The 17,265-nt window shown below is 45.3% G+C and overlaps 2 protein-coding genes across 17 annotated transcripts in view; both read right to left on the reverse strand.

The window, feature by feature from the left end:
- CASK (calcium/calmodulin dependent serine protein kinase) overlaps positions 1-17,265 on the reverse strand; it is a 425,127-nt gene that overhangs the window by 203,891 nt on the left and 203,971 nt on the right. For all 16 annotated transcript variants that reach the window (XM_073358759.1, XM_073358793.1, XM_073358785.1 and 13 more), the window contains exon 5: positions 16,726-16,798. In XM_073358759.1, coding sequence (XP_073214860.1) covers positions 16,726-16,798 — 73 coding nt within the window. The remainder of the gene's footprint in view (positions 1-16,725; positions 16,799-17,265) is intronic.
- On the reverse strand, positions 2,307-5,572 carry LOC140916931 (uncharacterized). The gene is made up of 2 exons (XM_073358833.1): positions 3,486-5,572; positions 2,307-2,897 (listed from the first exon to the last, which is right to left on the reverse strand). The coding sequence occupies exons 1-2, from the start codon at positions 4,066-4,068 to the stop codon at positions 2,443-2,445; spliced, it is 1,038 nt and encodes a 345-aa protein (XP_073214934.1). The 5' UTR covers positions 4,069-5,572; the 3' UTR covers positions 2,307-2,442.

Here is a 17,265-nt window from a genome sequence, read left to right on the forward strand (position 1 = left end):
GGCAGACGCGGTACGGCATTGCTACACAGTAGCAGCAACCCATTGCCTTCTGGCAGCAGACGGTGCAATACGACTGGTAGCCGTCATCGTCGTGTCCAAGGTGCTCCTGGCCACGTCGGCTGGGAGCGCCTGGGCAGACATGGGCGCAGGGACTAAATTTGGAGTGACTTGACCAGGTCATTCTCTTTAGTCCTGCAGTCAGTCCTATTGAACCGTTTTATGGTGAGCAGGCAGGCGATACAGATTGCTAGCACTCGTACTGTACCATCTTCTGCCGGGCAGGCAAGAGATGAGGATGGCTAGCAGTCGTATTGTACCATCTTCTGCCGGGCAGGCAAGAGATGAGGATGGCTAGCAGTTGTATTGTACCAGCTTCTGCCGAGCAGCCATGAGATGTGGATGGCATGCAGTCCTTCTGCACCGTCTGCTGCCAGCCAAAGATGTAAAAGATAGATGGAGTGGATCAAAACAAGAAATAGACCAGATTTGTTTTGTACTCATTTGCATCCCCCCTCCCCCGTCTAGGGGACTCATTCCTCTAGGTCACACTGTAGTCACTCACAGAGAAGGTGCAGTGAGGTAAATCTAGCCATGTATCAGAGGCCAGACTAACCTCCTTGTTCCAATAAGAATAATAACTTAGGTGAACCATTTCTTATTGGAACCCTCCGTGAAGTCCTGCCTGAAATACTCCTTGATGTAAAGCCACCCCTTTCTTGATTTTAGCTCCCTGAAGCCAACCCTGTAAGCCATGTCGTCAGTCGCCCCTCCCTTCGTCAGAGCAACGGCAGACAATCGTTCTGTGCCTTTTTTCTGTGCGGACGCCATACCAAGGCAAGCATGGAGGCTGCTCAGCTCACTTTGGCAATTAGGAGCACATTAAACACCACACGCATTATCCAGAAGTATATGCAGCACCAGAACCTGGCAAAGCGATACCGGGCGAGGAGGCGACGTCAGCGCGGTCATGTGAGTGATCAGGACATGGACACAGATTTCTCTGAAAGCATGGGCCCTGCCAATGCATGCATCATGGTGCTAATGGGGCAGGTTCATGCTGTGGAACGCCGATTCTGGGCTCGGTAAACAAGCACAGAGTGGTGAGACCGCATAGTGTTGCAGGTCTGCGACGATTCCCAGCGGCTGCGAAACTTTCGCATGCGTAAGGGCACTTTCATGGAACTTTGTGACTTGCTTTCCCCTGCCCTGAAGCGCATGAATACCAAGATGAGAGTAGCCCTCACAGTTGAGAAGCCAGGGGCGATAGCCCTGTGGAAGCTTGCAACGCCAGACAGCTACCGGTCAGTTGGGAATCAATTTGGAATGGGCAAATCTACTCTGGGGGCTGCTGTGATGCAAGTAGCCCACGCAATCAAAGATCTGCTGATATCAAGGGTAGTGACCCTGGGAAATGTGCAGGTCATAGTGGATGGCTTTGCTGCAATGGGATTCCCTAACTGTGGTGGGGCTATAGACGGAACCCATATCCCTATCTTGGCACCGGAGCACCAAGCCGCCGAGTACATAAACCGCAAGGGGTACTTTTCAATAGTGCTGCAAGCTCTGGTGGATCACAAGGGACGTTTCACCAACATCAACGTGGGATGGCCGGGAAAGGTACGACGCTCGCATCTTCAGGAACTCTGTTCTGTTTCAAAAGCTGCAGGAAGGGACTTTATTCCCAGACCAGAAAATAACTGTTGGGGATGTTGAAATGCCTATATGTATCCTTGGGGACCCAGCCTACCCCTTAATGCCAGGGCTCATGAAGCCGTACACAGGCACCCTGGACAGTAGTCAGGAGCTGTTCAACTACAGGCTGAGCAAGTGCAGAATGGTGGTAGAATGTGCATTTGGACGTTTAAAGGCGCGCTGGCGCAGTTTACTGACTCGCTTAGACCTCAGTGAAACCAATATTCCCACTGTTATTACTGCTTGCTGTATGCTCCAAAATATCTGTGAGAGTAAGGGGGAGACGTTTATGGCGGGGTGGGAGGTTGAGGCAAATCGCCTGGCTGCTGGTTATGCGCAGCCAGACACCAGGGCGGTTAGAAGAGCACAGGAGGGCGCGGTACGCATCAGAGAAGCTTTGAAAACAAGTTTCATGACTGGCCAGGCTACGGTGTGAAAGTTCTCTTTGTTTCTCCTTGATGAAACCCCCCGCCCCTTGGTTCACTCTACTTCCCTGTAAGCTAAACACCCTCCCCTCCTTCCTTCGATCACCGCTTGCAGAGGCAATAAAGTCATTGTTGCTTCACATTCATGCATTCTTTATTCATTCATCACACAAATAGGGGGATGACTACCAAGGTAGCCCTGGAGGGGTGGTGGAGGAGGAAAGGAAAATGCCACACAGCACTTTAAAAGTTTACAACTTTAAAATTTATTGAATGACAGCCTTCTGTTTTTTGGGCAATCCTCTGTGGCGGAGTGGCTGGTTGGCTAGTGGCCCCCCCACCGCGTTCTTGGGCATCTGGGTGTGGAGGCTATGGAACTTGGGGAGGAGGGCGGTTGGTTACACAGGGGCTGTAGTGGCAGTCTGTGCTCCAGCTGCCTTTGCTGCAGCTCAACCATACACCGGAGCATACTGGTTTGGTCTTCCAGCAGCCTCAGCATTGAATCCTGCCTCCTCTCATCACGCTGCCGCCACATTTGAGCTTCAGCCCTGTCTTCAGCCCGCCACTTACTCTCTTCAGCCCGCCACCTCTCCTCCTGGTCATTTTGTGCTTTCCTGCACTCTGACATTATTTGCCTCCACGCATCCGTCTGTGCTCTGTCAGTGTGGGAGGACAGCATGAGCTCAGAGAACATTTCATCTCGAGTGCGTTTTTTTTTCTTTCTAATCTTCACTAGCCTTTGGGAAGGAGAAGATCCTTTGATCATTGAAACACATGCAGCTGGTGGAGAAAAAAAAAGGGACAGCGGTATTTAAAAAGACACATTTTATAAAACAGTGGCTACACTCTTTCAGGGTAAACCTTGCTGTTAACATTACATACATAGCACATGTGCTTTCGTTACAAGGTCGCATTTTGCCTCCCCCCACCGAGTGGCTACCCCCTCAACCCTCCCCCCTCACCGTGGCTAACAGCGGGGAACATTTCTGTTTAGCCACAGGCAAAACGCCCAGCAGGAACGGGCTCCTCTGAGTGTCCCCTGAAGAAAAGCACTCTATTTCAACCAGGTGACCATGAATTATATCTCACTCTCCTGAGGATAACACAGAGAGATAAAGAACGGATGCTGTTTGAACGCCAGCAAACATACACTGCAATGCTTTGTTGTACAATGATTCCCGAGTACGTGTTACTGGCCTGGAGTGGTAAAGTGTCCTACCATGAAGGACGCAATAAGGCTGCCCTCCCCAGAAACCTTTTGCAAAGGCTTTGGGAGTACATCCAGGAGAGCCGCAAACGCCAGGGCAAAGTAATCCTTTCACATGCTTGCTTTTAAACCATGTATAGTGTTTTAAAAGGTACACTCACCGGAGGTCCCTTCTCCGCCTGCCGGGTCCAGGAGGCAGCCTTGGGTGGGTTCAGGGGGTACTGGCTCCAGGTCCAGGGTGAGAAACAGTTCCTGGCTGTTGGGAAAACCGGTTTCTCCGCTTGCTTGCTGTGAGCTATCTACAACCTCATCATCATCATCATCTTCTTCGTCCCCAAAACCTGCTTCTGTGTTGCCTCCATCTCCATTTAAGGAGTCAAACAACACGGCTGGGGTAGTGGTGGCTGAACCCCCTAAAATGGCATGCAGCTCATCATAGAAGCGGCATGTTTGGGGCTCTGACCCGGAGCGGCCGTTCGCCTCTCTGGTTTTCTGGTAGGCTTGCCTCAGCTCCTTCAGTTTCACGCGGCACTGCTTCGGGTCCCTGTTATGGCCTCTGTCCTTCATGCCCTGGGAGATTTTGACAAAGGTTTTGGCATTTCGAAAACTGGAACGGAGTTCTGATAGCACGGATTCCTCTCCCCATACAGCGATCAGATCCCGTACCTCCCGTTTGGTCCATGCTGGAGCTCTTTTGAGATTCTGGGACTCCATCATGGTCACCTCTGCAGATGAGCTCTGCATGGTCACCTGCAGCTTGCCACTCTGGCCAAACAGGAAATGAGATTCAAAAGTTCGCAGTTCTTTTCCTATCTACCTGGCCAGTGCATCTGAGTTGAGAGTGCTGTCCAGAGCGGTCACAATGCAGCACTCTGGGATAGCTCCCAGAGCCCAGTACCGTCGAATTGTGTCCACAGTGCACCAAATTCGAGCCGGCAAGGCCGATTTAAGCGCTAATCCACTTGTCAGGGGTGGAGTAAGGAAATCGATTTTAAGAGCCCTTTAAGTTGAAATAAAGGGCTTCATCGTGTGGACGGGTGCAGGTTTACATCGATTTAACGCTGCTAAATTCGACCTAAAGTCCTAGTGTAGACCAGGCTAAGAGAACAGTCTTTTATAATAGAAATTTCCAAGAGAACCACCACCACCACCCCATTGAAATCCACAAGCACTGTTTCTTTGTGCCTTTTCTCAAAATTGTTCCCTGTGAAGCTCAGCAATTTGTTTGTTCTTTTGTTTTATGTCAGTCAAAAAAACAGGAGTAAAATCAAATCCTCTACAGAAAAATTATTAGTATCTCAGATATATTATGCCAGTGTCCACTGCGAGAACACATCAAAATCCTGTCTTTGAGAAGCGTCAAAACCAAGCCTCTCATATGTTCAGCTTGTTTCAACTCTGGTGATCAGTGAAACATCTAACTGCCTCCAAAGTACAGAAAACAAAAGTGAAATCTGCCAAAGGTAATGATTTTTAAACTAAAGAAAGATTTTTCTTAAGTATACTGTACATATATTTACAGTGACCTCTATACTAGATTTAGACACCAAAAAAGCATCAGGACTTGTTCAACATAAAAAAAGTCTGGTTCTCTCATCTTAAAATACTGTCATGACAAGTTTAACACAAAAAACAATACTTCCATCTGTATACAATAATCCATTGCCTCAAATATTGGCTTTTGGAGGTGCCATGTAACAGTATAATATGTAGCTGTACTTTTTGGAAAAACCATTTTCTTTTCCATCAGTTTCAGAGCTACTGAGATGCATCTTTTGCTATCTGAAGAAGGCAGGAGCCTACATATTGTGGATTATACTTTAGCAGATTTATCTGTTTCACTGGCCACTCTTTGGATTTTTGCACAGCTTAAACAACCACAAACCTTCTCAACTCCGGGTTACATTCAATTTGTTTTTATTACCAAAATCAAAACTCTGTATAAAGGCCAAATTCCTCTGACAAAACATCAACTGTTTGATGGTTTGGGTGTCACCCAAGACACTCAGATAATCTAACTGTACACTATATTTTATTCAACATATGTGCATGCCCCACATGCACCACCCCACCCCCACACTCTATGTACCACATTAAGTCTGAGCATTTAACTGCAAAACAAACAAAAATCTGGAAATTTACTGTTAAGGTTCTTGCTATGACCGTAATCCATTCTTATGTTTGAACTATTAAAAAATATTTTCATTACATACTTTTACACAATATGCAGCAATACAAAATGCTATATGTTTATATCTTAGTTTAAGAAAAATATATATATGTTAAACAAATCAACAGTAAACTTACATGTTTTACTGCAGAAACATTTTAAAATTCAGTTGAACAGCTTGTGCAACAACAGATTTTATATGCGCCTCTAACATTAAAGAAATACAGCTCTTTATAGATTATGCCTATATGAATGGCATATATCAACGTGATTATACAATACTTAAGCAATAGCTCATTTTTCCCCCCGAGGCCATGTCTACACCACAAAATTAGTCAATTTAATTTATGTTGGCATTCAGCCACTGCAGTATTTACATCGCTTGTGCATGTCTACACTTTGCTCCTCATGTTGGTGGTGCGCATCATCACCACAAGCGCCTGTATCAATTGTACTGTCAGTATGGGGCATTGTGGGACAGCTCCTGAAAGCCTGTAACGGTCGACATATACAATGCAGCATCTACACTGACCTAACTACTTCGACCTTTACTCTGTGGGTATGTCTACACTACGAAATTAGGTTGAATTTATAGACGTCGGTTTTTTAGAAAGCGATTTTCTACAGTCGACTGGGTATGTCCCCACACTAATGCACTAAGCGCATCCACAGTACAGAGGCTAGCGTCGACTTTCGGACCGTTGCACTGTGGGTAGCTATCCCACAGTTCCCGCAGTCTCCGCCGCCCATTGAAATTCTGGGTTAAGTTCCCAATGCCTGATGGGGTAAAAACATTGTCACGGGTGGTTTTGGGTAGATGTCGTCAGTCGCACCTCCTGGCCGTGAAAGCAATGGTGGACAATCGTTTCGCGCTTTTTTTCTGTGCGGACGCCATACTGCTTTCAGCAGATGGAGCAGTAGGACTGCTAACTGTCTTCATCCACCACTTCCGCTGCCACTCTGCTCTCTTGCTCTCCTGATGCTATGAATCCATCTCACAGGTCCTCTATATGACCGTCGTCATCCACCGCTTCCGCTGGCACTCCACTCTCCTGCTGGTCTCGCAGGGCCACTCCTGCTGCAACTCTGCTCGGCTGCTCTTGTCTCGCCATACCACGGCAAGCGTGCAGCCCGCTCAGCTGTTGTGTCCTGGCAGCAGACGGTGCAGTAGGACTGCTAACTGTCATCATCGTCGTCATCCACCGCTTCCCCTGCAACTCTGCTCTCCTGCAGACACCATACCATGGCAAGCATGGAGCCTGCTCAGATCACCACAGCAGTTATGAGCATTGTAAACACCTTGCGCATTATGGTGCAGTATATGCAGAACCAGAACCTGCAAAAGCAGGCGAGGATGCGATGACAGCATGGTGATGAGAGTGATGAGGACATGGACACAGACTTCTCTCAAAGCACAGGCCCCGGCAATTTAGCCATCATGGTGGCAATGGGGCAGGCTCATGCCGTGGAACACCGATTCTGGGCCCGGGAAACAAGCACAGAGTGGTGGGACCACATAGTGTTGCAGGTCTGGGATGATCCCCAGTGGCTGCGAAACTTCCGCATGCGTAAGGGCACTTTCATAGAACTTTGTGACTTGCTTTCCCCTGCCCTAAAAGCACAAGAATACCAAGATGAGAGTAGCCCTCACAGTTCACAAGCGAGTGGCAACAGCCCCGTGGAAGCTTGCAATGCCAGACAGTTACCGGTCAGTTGGGAATCAATTTGGAGTAGGCAAATCTACTGTGGGGGCTGCTGTGATCCAAGTAGCCAACACAAGCATTGATTTGCTGCTATCAAGAGCAGTGACTCTGGGAAATGTGCAGGTCATAGTGGATGGCTTTGCTGCAGTGTGATTCCTTAACTGTGGTGGGGCCATAGACGGAACGCATATCCCTATCTTGGGACCGGCCCACCTTGGCAGCCAGTACACAAACTGAAAGGGGTACTTTTCAATGGTGCTGCAAGCACTGGTGGATCACAAGGGACGTTTCACCAAAATCAACATGGGATGGCTGGGAAAGGTACATGATGCTCGCATCTTCAGGAACTCTGGTCTGTATGAACAGCTGCAGCAAGGGACTTACTTTCCAGACCAGAAAACAACCGTTGTGGATGTTGAAATGCCTATAGTTATCCTTGGGAACCCAGACTACCCCTTAATGCCATGGCTCATGAAGCCCTACACAGGCACCCTGGACAGTAGTCAGGAGCTGTTCAACTACAGGCTGAGCAAGTGCAGAATGGTGGTAGAATGTGCATTTGGACATTTAAAAGCGCGCTGGCGCAGTTTACTGACTTGGTTAGACCTCAGCGAAACCAATATTCCCATCGTTATTACTACTTGCTGTGTGCTCCACAATATCTGAGAGAGTAAAGAGGAGACGTTTATGGCAGGGTGGGAGTTGAGGCAAATTGCCTGGCGGCTGATTACATGCAGCCAGACAGTTAGAATAGCACAGCAGGGTGCGCTGCGCATCAGAAAAGCTTTGAAAACCAGTTTCATGACTGGCCAGGCTATGGTGTGAAAGTTCTGTTTGTTTCTCCTTGATGAAAATCCACCCCCTTGGTTCACCCTACTTCCCTGTAAGCCAACTGACCTCTCCTCTCCCCTTTGATCACCGCTTGCAGAGGCAATAAAGCCATTCTTGTTTCAAATTCATGCATTCTTTATTAATTCGTCACACAAATGGGGGGATAACTGCCAAGGTAGCCCGGGAGGGGTAGGGGAGGATGGAAGCACCGGGTGGGGTGGTAGAGGAGGGGAGGATGGAAGGACAAGGCCACACTTCACTTCTAAACTTATTGAATGCCAGCTTTCTGTTGCTTGGGCAGTCCTCTGGGGTGGAATGGTTGGGTGCCCAGAGGCCCCACCACCGTATTCTTGGGTGGCTGGGGGATGAGGCTATGGAACTTGGGGAGGAGGGTGGTTGGTTACACAGGGGCTGTAGTGGAGGTCTGTGCTCCAGCTTGCCTTTCCTGCACCTCAACCATATGCCGGAGCATATCAGTTTGATCCTCCAGTAGCCTCAGCATTGCATCCTGCCTCCTCTCATCATGCTGCCGCCTCCTGTCCTCACGGTCATTTTGTGCTTTCCTGGACTCTGGCATTGTCTCCCTCCACGCATTCTGCTGGGCTCTTTCAGAGTGGGAGGCCTGCATGAGCTCAGAGAACATTTCATTGTGAGTGTGTTTTTTTCGGCTTCTAATCTTTGATAGCCTCTGGGTCAGAGATGATACATGGACCGTTGAAACATTTGCAGCTGCGGGAGGGAAAAAAAGGGAGATTAGTCTTTAAAAAGAGACATTTTAGAGAACAATGGGTAGTCTCTTTCATGGTGACCCAAGCTGTTAACATTACATTTTGCCTCTTATATCAAGGGCCTGCCAGTATGGTGCGAGAAACCATACACGCAGGGCCAGCGGGCAACAGAATTCGGCTTGCAGGCAGACATAGTAAGCCACAGTCTTTTTGCTTCTTTAACCTTCATAACATGTGGGAATCGTTTCCAACAGCAGCGCCCTCATTTCACATACCAAGCACCCATTGGGTTGGCCCTTTAAAATAGGTCGGCCATTTAAAAGGAGGGGCTGCAGTTTTCGGGTTAACGTGCAGCACAAACCCAAGTAACGTCCCCGCCTCCCCCCCCACACCCAATTCTCTGGGATAATCGCTTTACCCCTCCACCCCACCGCGTCGCTAACAGCGGGGATGATTTCTGTTCAGCCATAGGCAAACAGCCCAGCAGGATCGGCCACCTCTGAATAAAATTCCCCTATTTCAACCAAGTGACCATGAATGATATCACTCTCCTGAGGATAACACAGAGGGATAAAGAGCGGATGTTGCTTGAATGCCAGCAAAGACCGCGACAATACACTGCCATACTTTGTTATGCAATGATTCCAGAATACGTGCTCCTGGCCTGCCATGGTAATGTGCCCTATCATGGAGGATGGAATAAGGCTGCCCTCCCCAGAAACCTTTTGCAAAGGCTTTGGGAGTACATGCAGGAGAGCTTCACTGACATATCCCTGGAGGATTTCCGCTCCATCCCTATACACATTAACAGACTTTTGCAGTAGTGTTACTGGCCGCGAATGCATCCCAAGTCTTCAGGGCAAATTAATCATTAAACACGCTTGCTTTTAAACCATGTATTATATTTACAAAGGTACACTCACCAGAGGTCCCTTCTCTGCCTTCTAGGTCTGGGAGCCCACCTTCAGTGGGTTGGAGGGTACTAGATCCAGGGTGAAAAACAGTTCCTGGCTGTCGGGGAAAACAGTTTCTCCACTTGCTCTCTGTGCTTCAACCTCCTCCTCCTCCTCATCTTCCTTGTCCCCAAAATCCGCATCCCTGTTGCGTGACAGTCCATCGACAGAGTCCACGCACAGGGCTGGGGTAGCTGTAGGGGCACCCCCTAAAATGACATGCAGGTCATCATAGAAGCAGCATGTCTGGGGCTCTGACCCGGAGCAGCCGTTTGCTTCTCTGGTTCTTTGGTAGGCTTCCCTGAGCTCCTTAAGATTCATGCGGTACTGCTGTGGGTCCCTGTTACAGCCTCTGTCCTTCATGCCCTTGGAGATTTTTTCCAATATTTTGGCATTTCGTCTTTTCGAGCTGAGTTCTGATGGCACAGATTCGTCTCCCCATAGAGCGATCAGATCCAGTACCTACCATTTGGTCCATGCTGGAGCTCTTTTGCGATTCTGAGACTGCATGGTCACCTGTGCAGATCAGCTCGCCACACTGGCCAAATACGAAATGAAATTCAAAAGTTCGTGGGGCTTTTCCTGTCTACCTGGCCAGTGCATCTGAGTTGAGAGTGCTGTCCAGAGCGGTCACAATGGAGCACTCTGGGATAGGTCCCGGAAACCAATACTGTCGAATTGTGTCCACACTACCCCAAATTGGACCCAGCAAGGTCGATTTCAGTGCTAATCCACTTGTCGGGGAGGCGTACAGAAACTGGTTTTAAGAGCCCTTAAAGTCGGAAAAAATGGCTTCTTAGTGTGGACGGGTGCAGGGCTAAACCGATCTAATGCTGCTAAATCCGACCTAAAGTCGTAGTGTAGACCAGGGCTTAGGCACTCGTGAACGTGGAGTTAAGTCAGCATAGTGGGGCAGTTACATCAGAGGGAGAAAAATTTAAGTGTAGACACCTCCATAGTTAGGTTGACGTAAGCTGCACTGCGCTGACTTAACTCAGTAGCATAGACCAGACCTGAGATGAATCTCTATTTCTCTTCAATAACTGCTTGAAAACTTTCAGATTTAAAAGACATATTAGCAGCTTGCATCCTGTTTTCATCAAGTTTCACAAGCTTTTCCACCTATTCAGATATGACTCAATAGAACTGTCAAGACTTCATGATAAATTTATCTCAGACCCTCAAATATGTAACTCCAAAATCTTCAAGGTCACAAAAATATAGTACTCGAAACGTGCAGTTTTTGTTACTGCATATGTCATCCTTTTAACTGCCTTAAGTATTGAACATGAGAGAGAGTTCTTCTATAACTCACAACATGTCTACACTTATGTGGATTGATTTAGCAGGTCTAGTGAAGACCCGCTAAATCGACCACTGATTGCTCTCCCATCTACTCTGGTACTCCACCGGAATGAGAAGCATAAGGTAAGTCAATGGGAAAGTTTCTCCTGTCGATACAGTGCGGTGTAGACACCGCAATAAGTCAGCCTAAGCTACACTGACTCCAGCTACATTATTCATGTAACTAGTGTTGCGTAGCTAAGGTCGACTTAACCCCGTAGTGTAGACCTGCCCTTAGTAATATAAGTACTATTTTCAATATTATAAATCCCAACATTGTTAATGAGAAACACAAGACTGTGGAGGCAGACAAACGAATAGTTATTTATTTTTTAAAATTAGCTATATCTCTGACAATTATGAATTGCAGAAGAGTCGCCCTGGTACTTCTTGCTTTTAGAGGAAGATTCCAGATTTATTTCAATTATTGAGAACACAGTGAAATCATTTTGGTGGCTTGCGCCCAACCCTATTGCTAAATCTTGGGGTAAGCCTTAGTGCCTAGCATCTGGGGCCTATGCTCAATTGCTTTGTAGACTTCATTGTGAAACATCTGGTAGTCTCAGATGCTGTCAGTGGATGGATTTCCTCCCATCATCCTTCCTGGGAAACCCATCAAAAAAAGGCAATATGTATGGGGAACAAAAACATGTGTACTGTGCAGAGACATAATAGCAGCTGAGTGCTTTATGCATATGTTTTAACAGCTTCTTTATACCTTAAATGCCTGAAGCCTCCAGTGACTGATTCATGCTCAAGGTGATACCCCAGCACATACTCTCTTGATGTTATCTGCATTTGGTGATATCCCCTCACTGCATGAAATGAGGAAGACAGCCACAGCCTATTTTTTGAGGACCCACTCTTACCTCTTGGAATAGGGGATGTGGCTGGAGGCAGGAGGGATGCATTGAGGTTGGGGTGCGGCACATAGCACTGCAGAGATTCTGGGTAGCACTCTTGCTTATAGGAAGCTGGAAACAAGCTTCCATAATTTAGACACCCTGGGGGGGTAAGTTATGGTAGGGGCACTTCAGCCCCCAGAACAGGCCAGAATCAGGAAGGTACAAAAGTGCCTTGAAGCTACTTTAGCCCTATACTCCCTCTGGGCCACAAGTTCACTGCTGCATCTATTAGAGGCATAACCCAGAATCTCACCTGGGATGTATAAGAGGCTTTGTAACTGTTAGGCCCTGTCTACACTAGAAAGCTGTATTGCTTTAACTATATCAATATAGTTAAAGTGGTGCCAGTGGATACAGTGATATCATGGGAGTAGTTTGGTGGGTCAAGGAGGCATTGCCCCCCCAAACAGAACTGAGGCACGAGGGGTGTATGTGACTTCCCTTCTCCGATTTCTGTGAGCGCTGAGCTGCTCTGCTCATCCCGCTGCGGGCTCTGCCCTTCCACGCTGTGCCTCCTGCCAGCATGTTTCTGGCTCGCTCGGCCCCTCTCCCCAACAGCCAGGGCCGGGTGTGGAGCAGAAAGGGAAGGACAGAGCTGCTTCTTCTGTCGAGAGTGGCCACTCCAGGTCACTGCCTCTGTAATTGGATGCCGCCTCCCGCCAGCTCCTAGTATCCATTGTCATTGCCTTCTATGGGTATCCTTCATGGCCACCATCCTGTTTCCTGTAGAATGGTGAGTGCCTGGGGGGGTAGGGGGTGGGGTGGAGGAAGAGAAAGTGGGGAAGGGAAATGGGCAGGGGGAAGAGAAGAGGATAGGGGAATGGGGCTAGGGCAGGGACAGTGGAGAGAAAAAGCGGGGTGGTGGGGAGAAGTGGCTTGGAGAGAGTCCAGCGAAGGGCAACAAAAATGATTAGGGGTCTGGAACACATGACTTATGAGGAGAGGCTGAGGGAACTGGGATTGTTTAGTCTGCCAAAGAGAAGAATGAGGGGGGATTTGATAGCTGCTTTCAACTACCTGAAAGGGGGTTCCAGAGAGGATGGTTCTAGACTATTCTCAGTGGTAGAAGAGGACAGGACAAGGAGTAATGGTCTCAAGTTGCAGTGGGGGAAGTTTAGGTTGGATATTAGGAAAAACTTTTTCACTAGGAGGATGGTGGAACACTGGAATGCGTTACCTAGGGAGGTGGTAGAATCTCCTTCCTTAGAAGTTTTTAAGGTCAGGCTTGACAAAGCTCTGGCTGGGATGATTTAATTGGGGATTGGTCCTGCTTTGAGCAGGGGGTTGGACTAGATGACCTCCTGTGGTCCCTTCCAACCCTGATATTCTATGATTCTATGATCCCAGGATGCAATCTCCCCTTGGCAGCGACAACAGCAGCAGCCCCAGCAGGAAGATGGCCACAGCAGCACCTGAAGGCAACAGTAAGGCAGCATCACTGCAACAGCTGTTGCCAGAGTGGCCGCAATTCCCACACTCAGGTTGCCACAGCGGACAGCAGCAGTTTGGGCTCTCCCGTTAAGCTGGCCCGTGCCCTCCCCCAGCACCGGCAGCCCAGGTACATTCCAGGCAGGGGAAGAGAACAAGTGAGCAAGGGGAACTGGCTTTGGTGAGCATGCATGCTGCCTGCCCCCTGAAATATAGCAGTCAAATTATGCCTATGGTAAAAAGGCACTTTATATCAGCACAGTTATTTTCACACAGTAATAGGGAATAACTATACTGGTATAACTGCATCCACTCTAGGGCTTGTTCCAGTATGCCTATATAAGGTGTTATTTTTTTAAATCATACCCCTACCCAACAGTTATACCAGTATAACTTTCAAGTGTACAACAGGTTTTACTGAGTGAGTTGTAATCCAATACCTACAAACTTTAAAAAGTGCAAAGTGGATAGAGCACTGGTAATCCTAAATTATTTAATATTTTATTTACCAAAAATCAAATGCGCTTCATTCCACTTTACAGACAACATTTACTCAATCTATTCAGGTAAAATTGACATTGGTCATTTAGACTGCTAGCTTCCTTTAAAAACATTATCTGTATAGTGACACCTAGAGCTCTATCCTGAGGTATTGCAGTTAACTGAGAACTCAGTATGCAAAATCAGTTTAAATTATTTATTCCAGTTAATTATACCTGTCTATGGTGAACTTTATTGGAAACTGCATTGCCTAGTCACTCAGTTTATTTGATCATTCTGCAGTTCTTCACTCTCCTCCATAGATTTTACTAATTAGATAATTGTGCGTTGCTGACAAATCTTGCCACTTAACTTTATTTTATAAATGTAGAAGATGGTGAACAGGTAACACACTGCATATGTTAGTAACAATCTTAGGAACAGCTCACTTTTAACTACTCCGCATTGAAGAGAGTGGTTCATTTATTTTTATTTTCTTAGATGTTTTAAATCTATGACAGGATTCTACCCCTGAACATGAAATTACTATATTTCCACAATAGCTTCTTGAAGAACTTTTGGGTAAAGTGTAAATTACATTCACTGGCAGATGGGAACGCTAGAAATGTTCAACCAGCCATGCAATCTGATTGATATACTGTAACACACAGGACCAGATTCAACAAAAAACCTGCTTGATTTTGATATTTTTAAAGCTAGATGACATGGAAAATGGTTATTTTACTGAATCTGGCCCTCAGTGCTTCATAATTTTTTATGTCAAGATTTCCCCCCTGAATACTAAAAACTAACAGTTCTGTCATGGAAACAAAGAGAGCAGATCACTATACTTTGGACACTTAAAGGTGAGATTAATGTTATACACAATGGCTAGTCTTTCTTTTTTTTTATTGACTTTAATCACCACCACCACACATATATATGAATGACTTATTCTGGCTTTAAAAGGATATCACCAGAGTCCCAGGAATTTCATAATTCTGTGGCAGAGATGCCACCTCTTGCCCTTTCCTTTTCTGTGGAATATAAGCTTTTTTGTTTCTAGATAACTGAAAACATGAATGGAGTCAGTGAAAACTGATCCAGTGTTGTTTTTGTGAGTCTGCATATCATATAAAAGTAGCTATGAGAGGTTTGAACAGTCCCATTCATTTCAATTAGTTTTTTTATAAAACTCTGAAACCAAACAGATACTATTTAGTTGTCAGCTATTTCAGTGTCCAGCATTTTAGCAAAGGCATCCAGTTAACAGGCTTATCCCATAATTCCAAAGAGCCTCCCAACCTAGGCCACTGAACTAATTACAGTGACACAGCTGTGGTGCTGAGCTATACTAGCATAATCTTGTAGTAGTGTAGATTCAGTTTACAGCACTGGAAGGGGTTTTTCCAATGCTGCAGGAGCTCCATGTCCCCAAATGACGGAAGCATTCTTCCGTCCACCTAGCTGCGTCATTGGACTGGAAGGGATCTTGAGAGGTCTTCTAGTCCAGTCCCCTGCACTCACGGCAGGACTAAGTATTATAATAAACTCTATGTTCTAATCCTTTGAAGATGAATCCTTCAGAAAAAACAGGTGTTCCACATGGGGATCCTTCAATAAGAAACAAACAGGTTTGGATGATATCCCTTCACATTTTGCTCATTATTTCTTCTCCTTATCCTCCCTTTCCCTTCCTTCACTCCTCAGTTCTCCTCACCAGTACAGAAAGAGGGTGTTAATGAAGTGAAACAGTCAAACATGTCTTACCTGAGAATTTTTTGTATGACTTACCACCACCACACCAAACCATGCTCAATATCTGAAGAGCTATGTAGTTCTACATAGATGCAGCTATTTTTTTTTCTGTGATGACTCTCAAAGTTGCTTGCCTTAACAGTTTGTATGTTACACAAAGGGTAAACAAATATACAGTTCCTGAACTGATGTGTTTTATCTACATAGGTTTGGAAAGAAGTTTCTGTCAGGAAGCAGAATGTGATGGCTTACAGTTCTATGTTCACATCAAAGTGCTTGAACTGCCCATTGTCTCAGTATGGATGGAAACAACCTATTAGGGAAGACTGGTGGAAATATCCATCTTAAAAATGAAATTCGCAAAAAAGGTTTCCTGTTAAAAATTTCTAACACAACTGTTTATGTGAATAGCAACCAATAAGTTATTATTTACCATTAATGACCAGAGTCTTATCAGAATCAGGGCCCTCCTTGACTAGGCAACAGGAACTGACCAAAACTCACTCCAGAAGATTAGATTAATGAACACGGAAAACATGGAATTTTGATTATATACATAAATTGTTTTTAAAAATGAAAAATTCTACTTTTCCAAATAATGTGTGCACATGTAAAGGATCTATTGATAACTGGGGAAATGTTTAGAAGAGTATTTTAAATTAGTTGGCTAGCTTAAAAAAAGGTAATATAACAGACATTTCATTTAAGCACGAACATCTCTGGAGATTTAGTTTTTGCTGAACACAGTCACAAAGATGAAGTAATTAAATCTTCTACCAATTTCAGTTTAATTTATACAATTTAGTAAATCTCAAATTTTCTTTAATGAAATTCACAAGCAGAAATTATATGAATATTCAGGACTCGGAAGTCATATAATGACTTTCAAATTAAATTACAGTCACATACATATATAACATGTGAATAAAGAATTATTAAATATTTTTATGCTGACAAAAATCAAGAGATTTTCCTTAAAGTATCAATGCTGCTAGCACCAATTATGTTTCTCCTGCATACAAACACCCATTTTACCCTAAATTACAGAGAGCTTTCAAAGTAGGCAGGATATGTTTATTGTGGAAATGATAAAAGACTTACCTTCACATCCCTGTGAATTATGTTATTATCATGACAGTAACGTAGAGCTTCCAGTATCTGTCTCATGTAATGACTGTAAAAACAAAATATGTCTAAGACAATAGAACAAACTTATGCAAAAATACTATATAAATATGGTGCACTCAGTTTTAAGCCTCCCACCTACAAAACTATCATTACAAATCTTACCTTTAAAGCCCTCAATTATAAATATGCCGAGTGTTAGAGTAGGAATTATGTATTCATAAGAATGAATAATAAAAATATATCGTGAACACAAATGTTTCTAATTTCAAAATCTGAGGTGTACTCTGACCATTAATAAATACTTTTTTAGGAAAAAAACCCACTCACACAGTTAAAAATGTAATTTATAATAAAATAGGCTTATGCTAACAAAATAGAGTACAATATTATTACTATTAAAGTTCACTTTCCTTTTTCCGAATATTCAATTATTTCTACTCATCCAAAAAAGAAACAATCACTGGTATAGGAATGAACACACTGCATAGCAATACATGCAAATCACAAATACAC

This window comes from Lepidochelys kempii, chromosome 1 (genome assembly GCF_965140265.1).
Source record: "Lepidochelys kempii isolate rLepKem1 chromosome 1, rLepKem1.hap2, whole genome shotgun sequence".
NCBI lineage: Eukaryota > Metazoa > Chordata > Testudines > Cheloniidae > Lepidochelys > Lepidochelys kempii.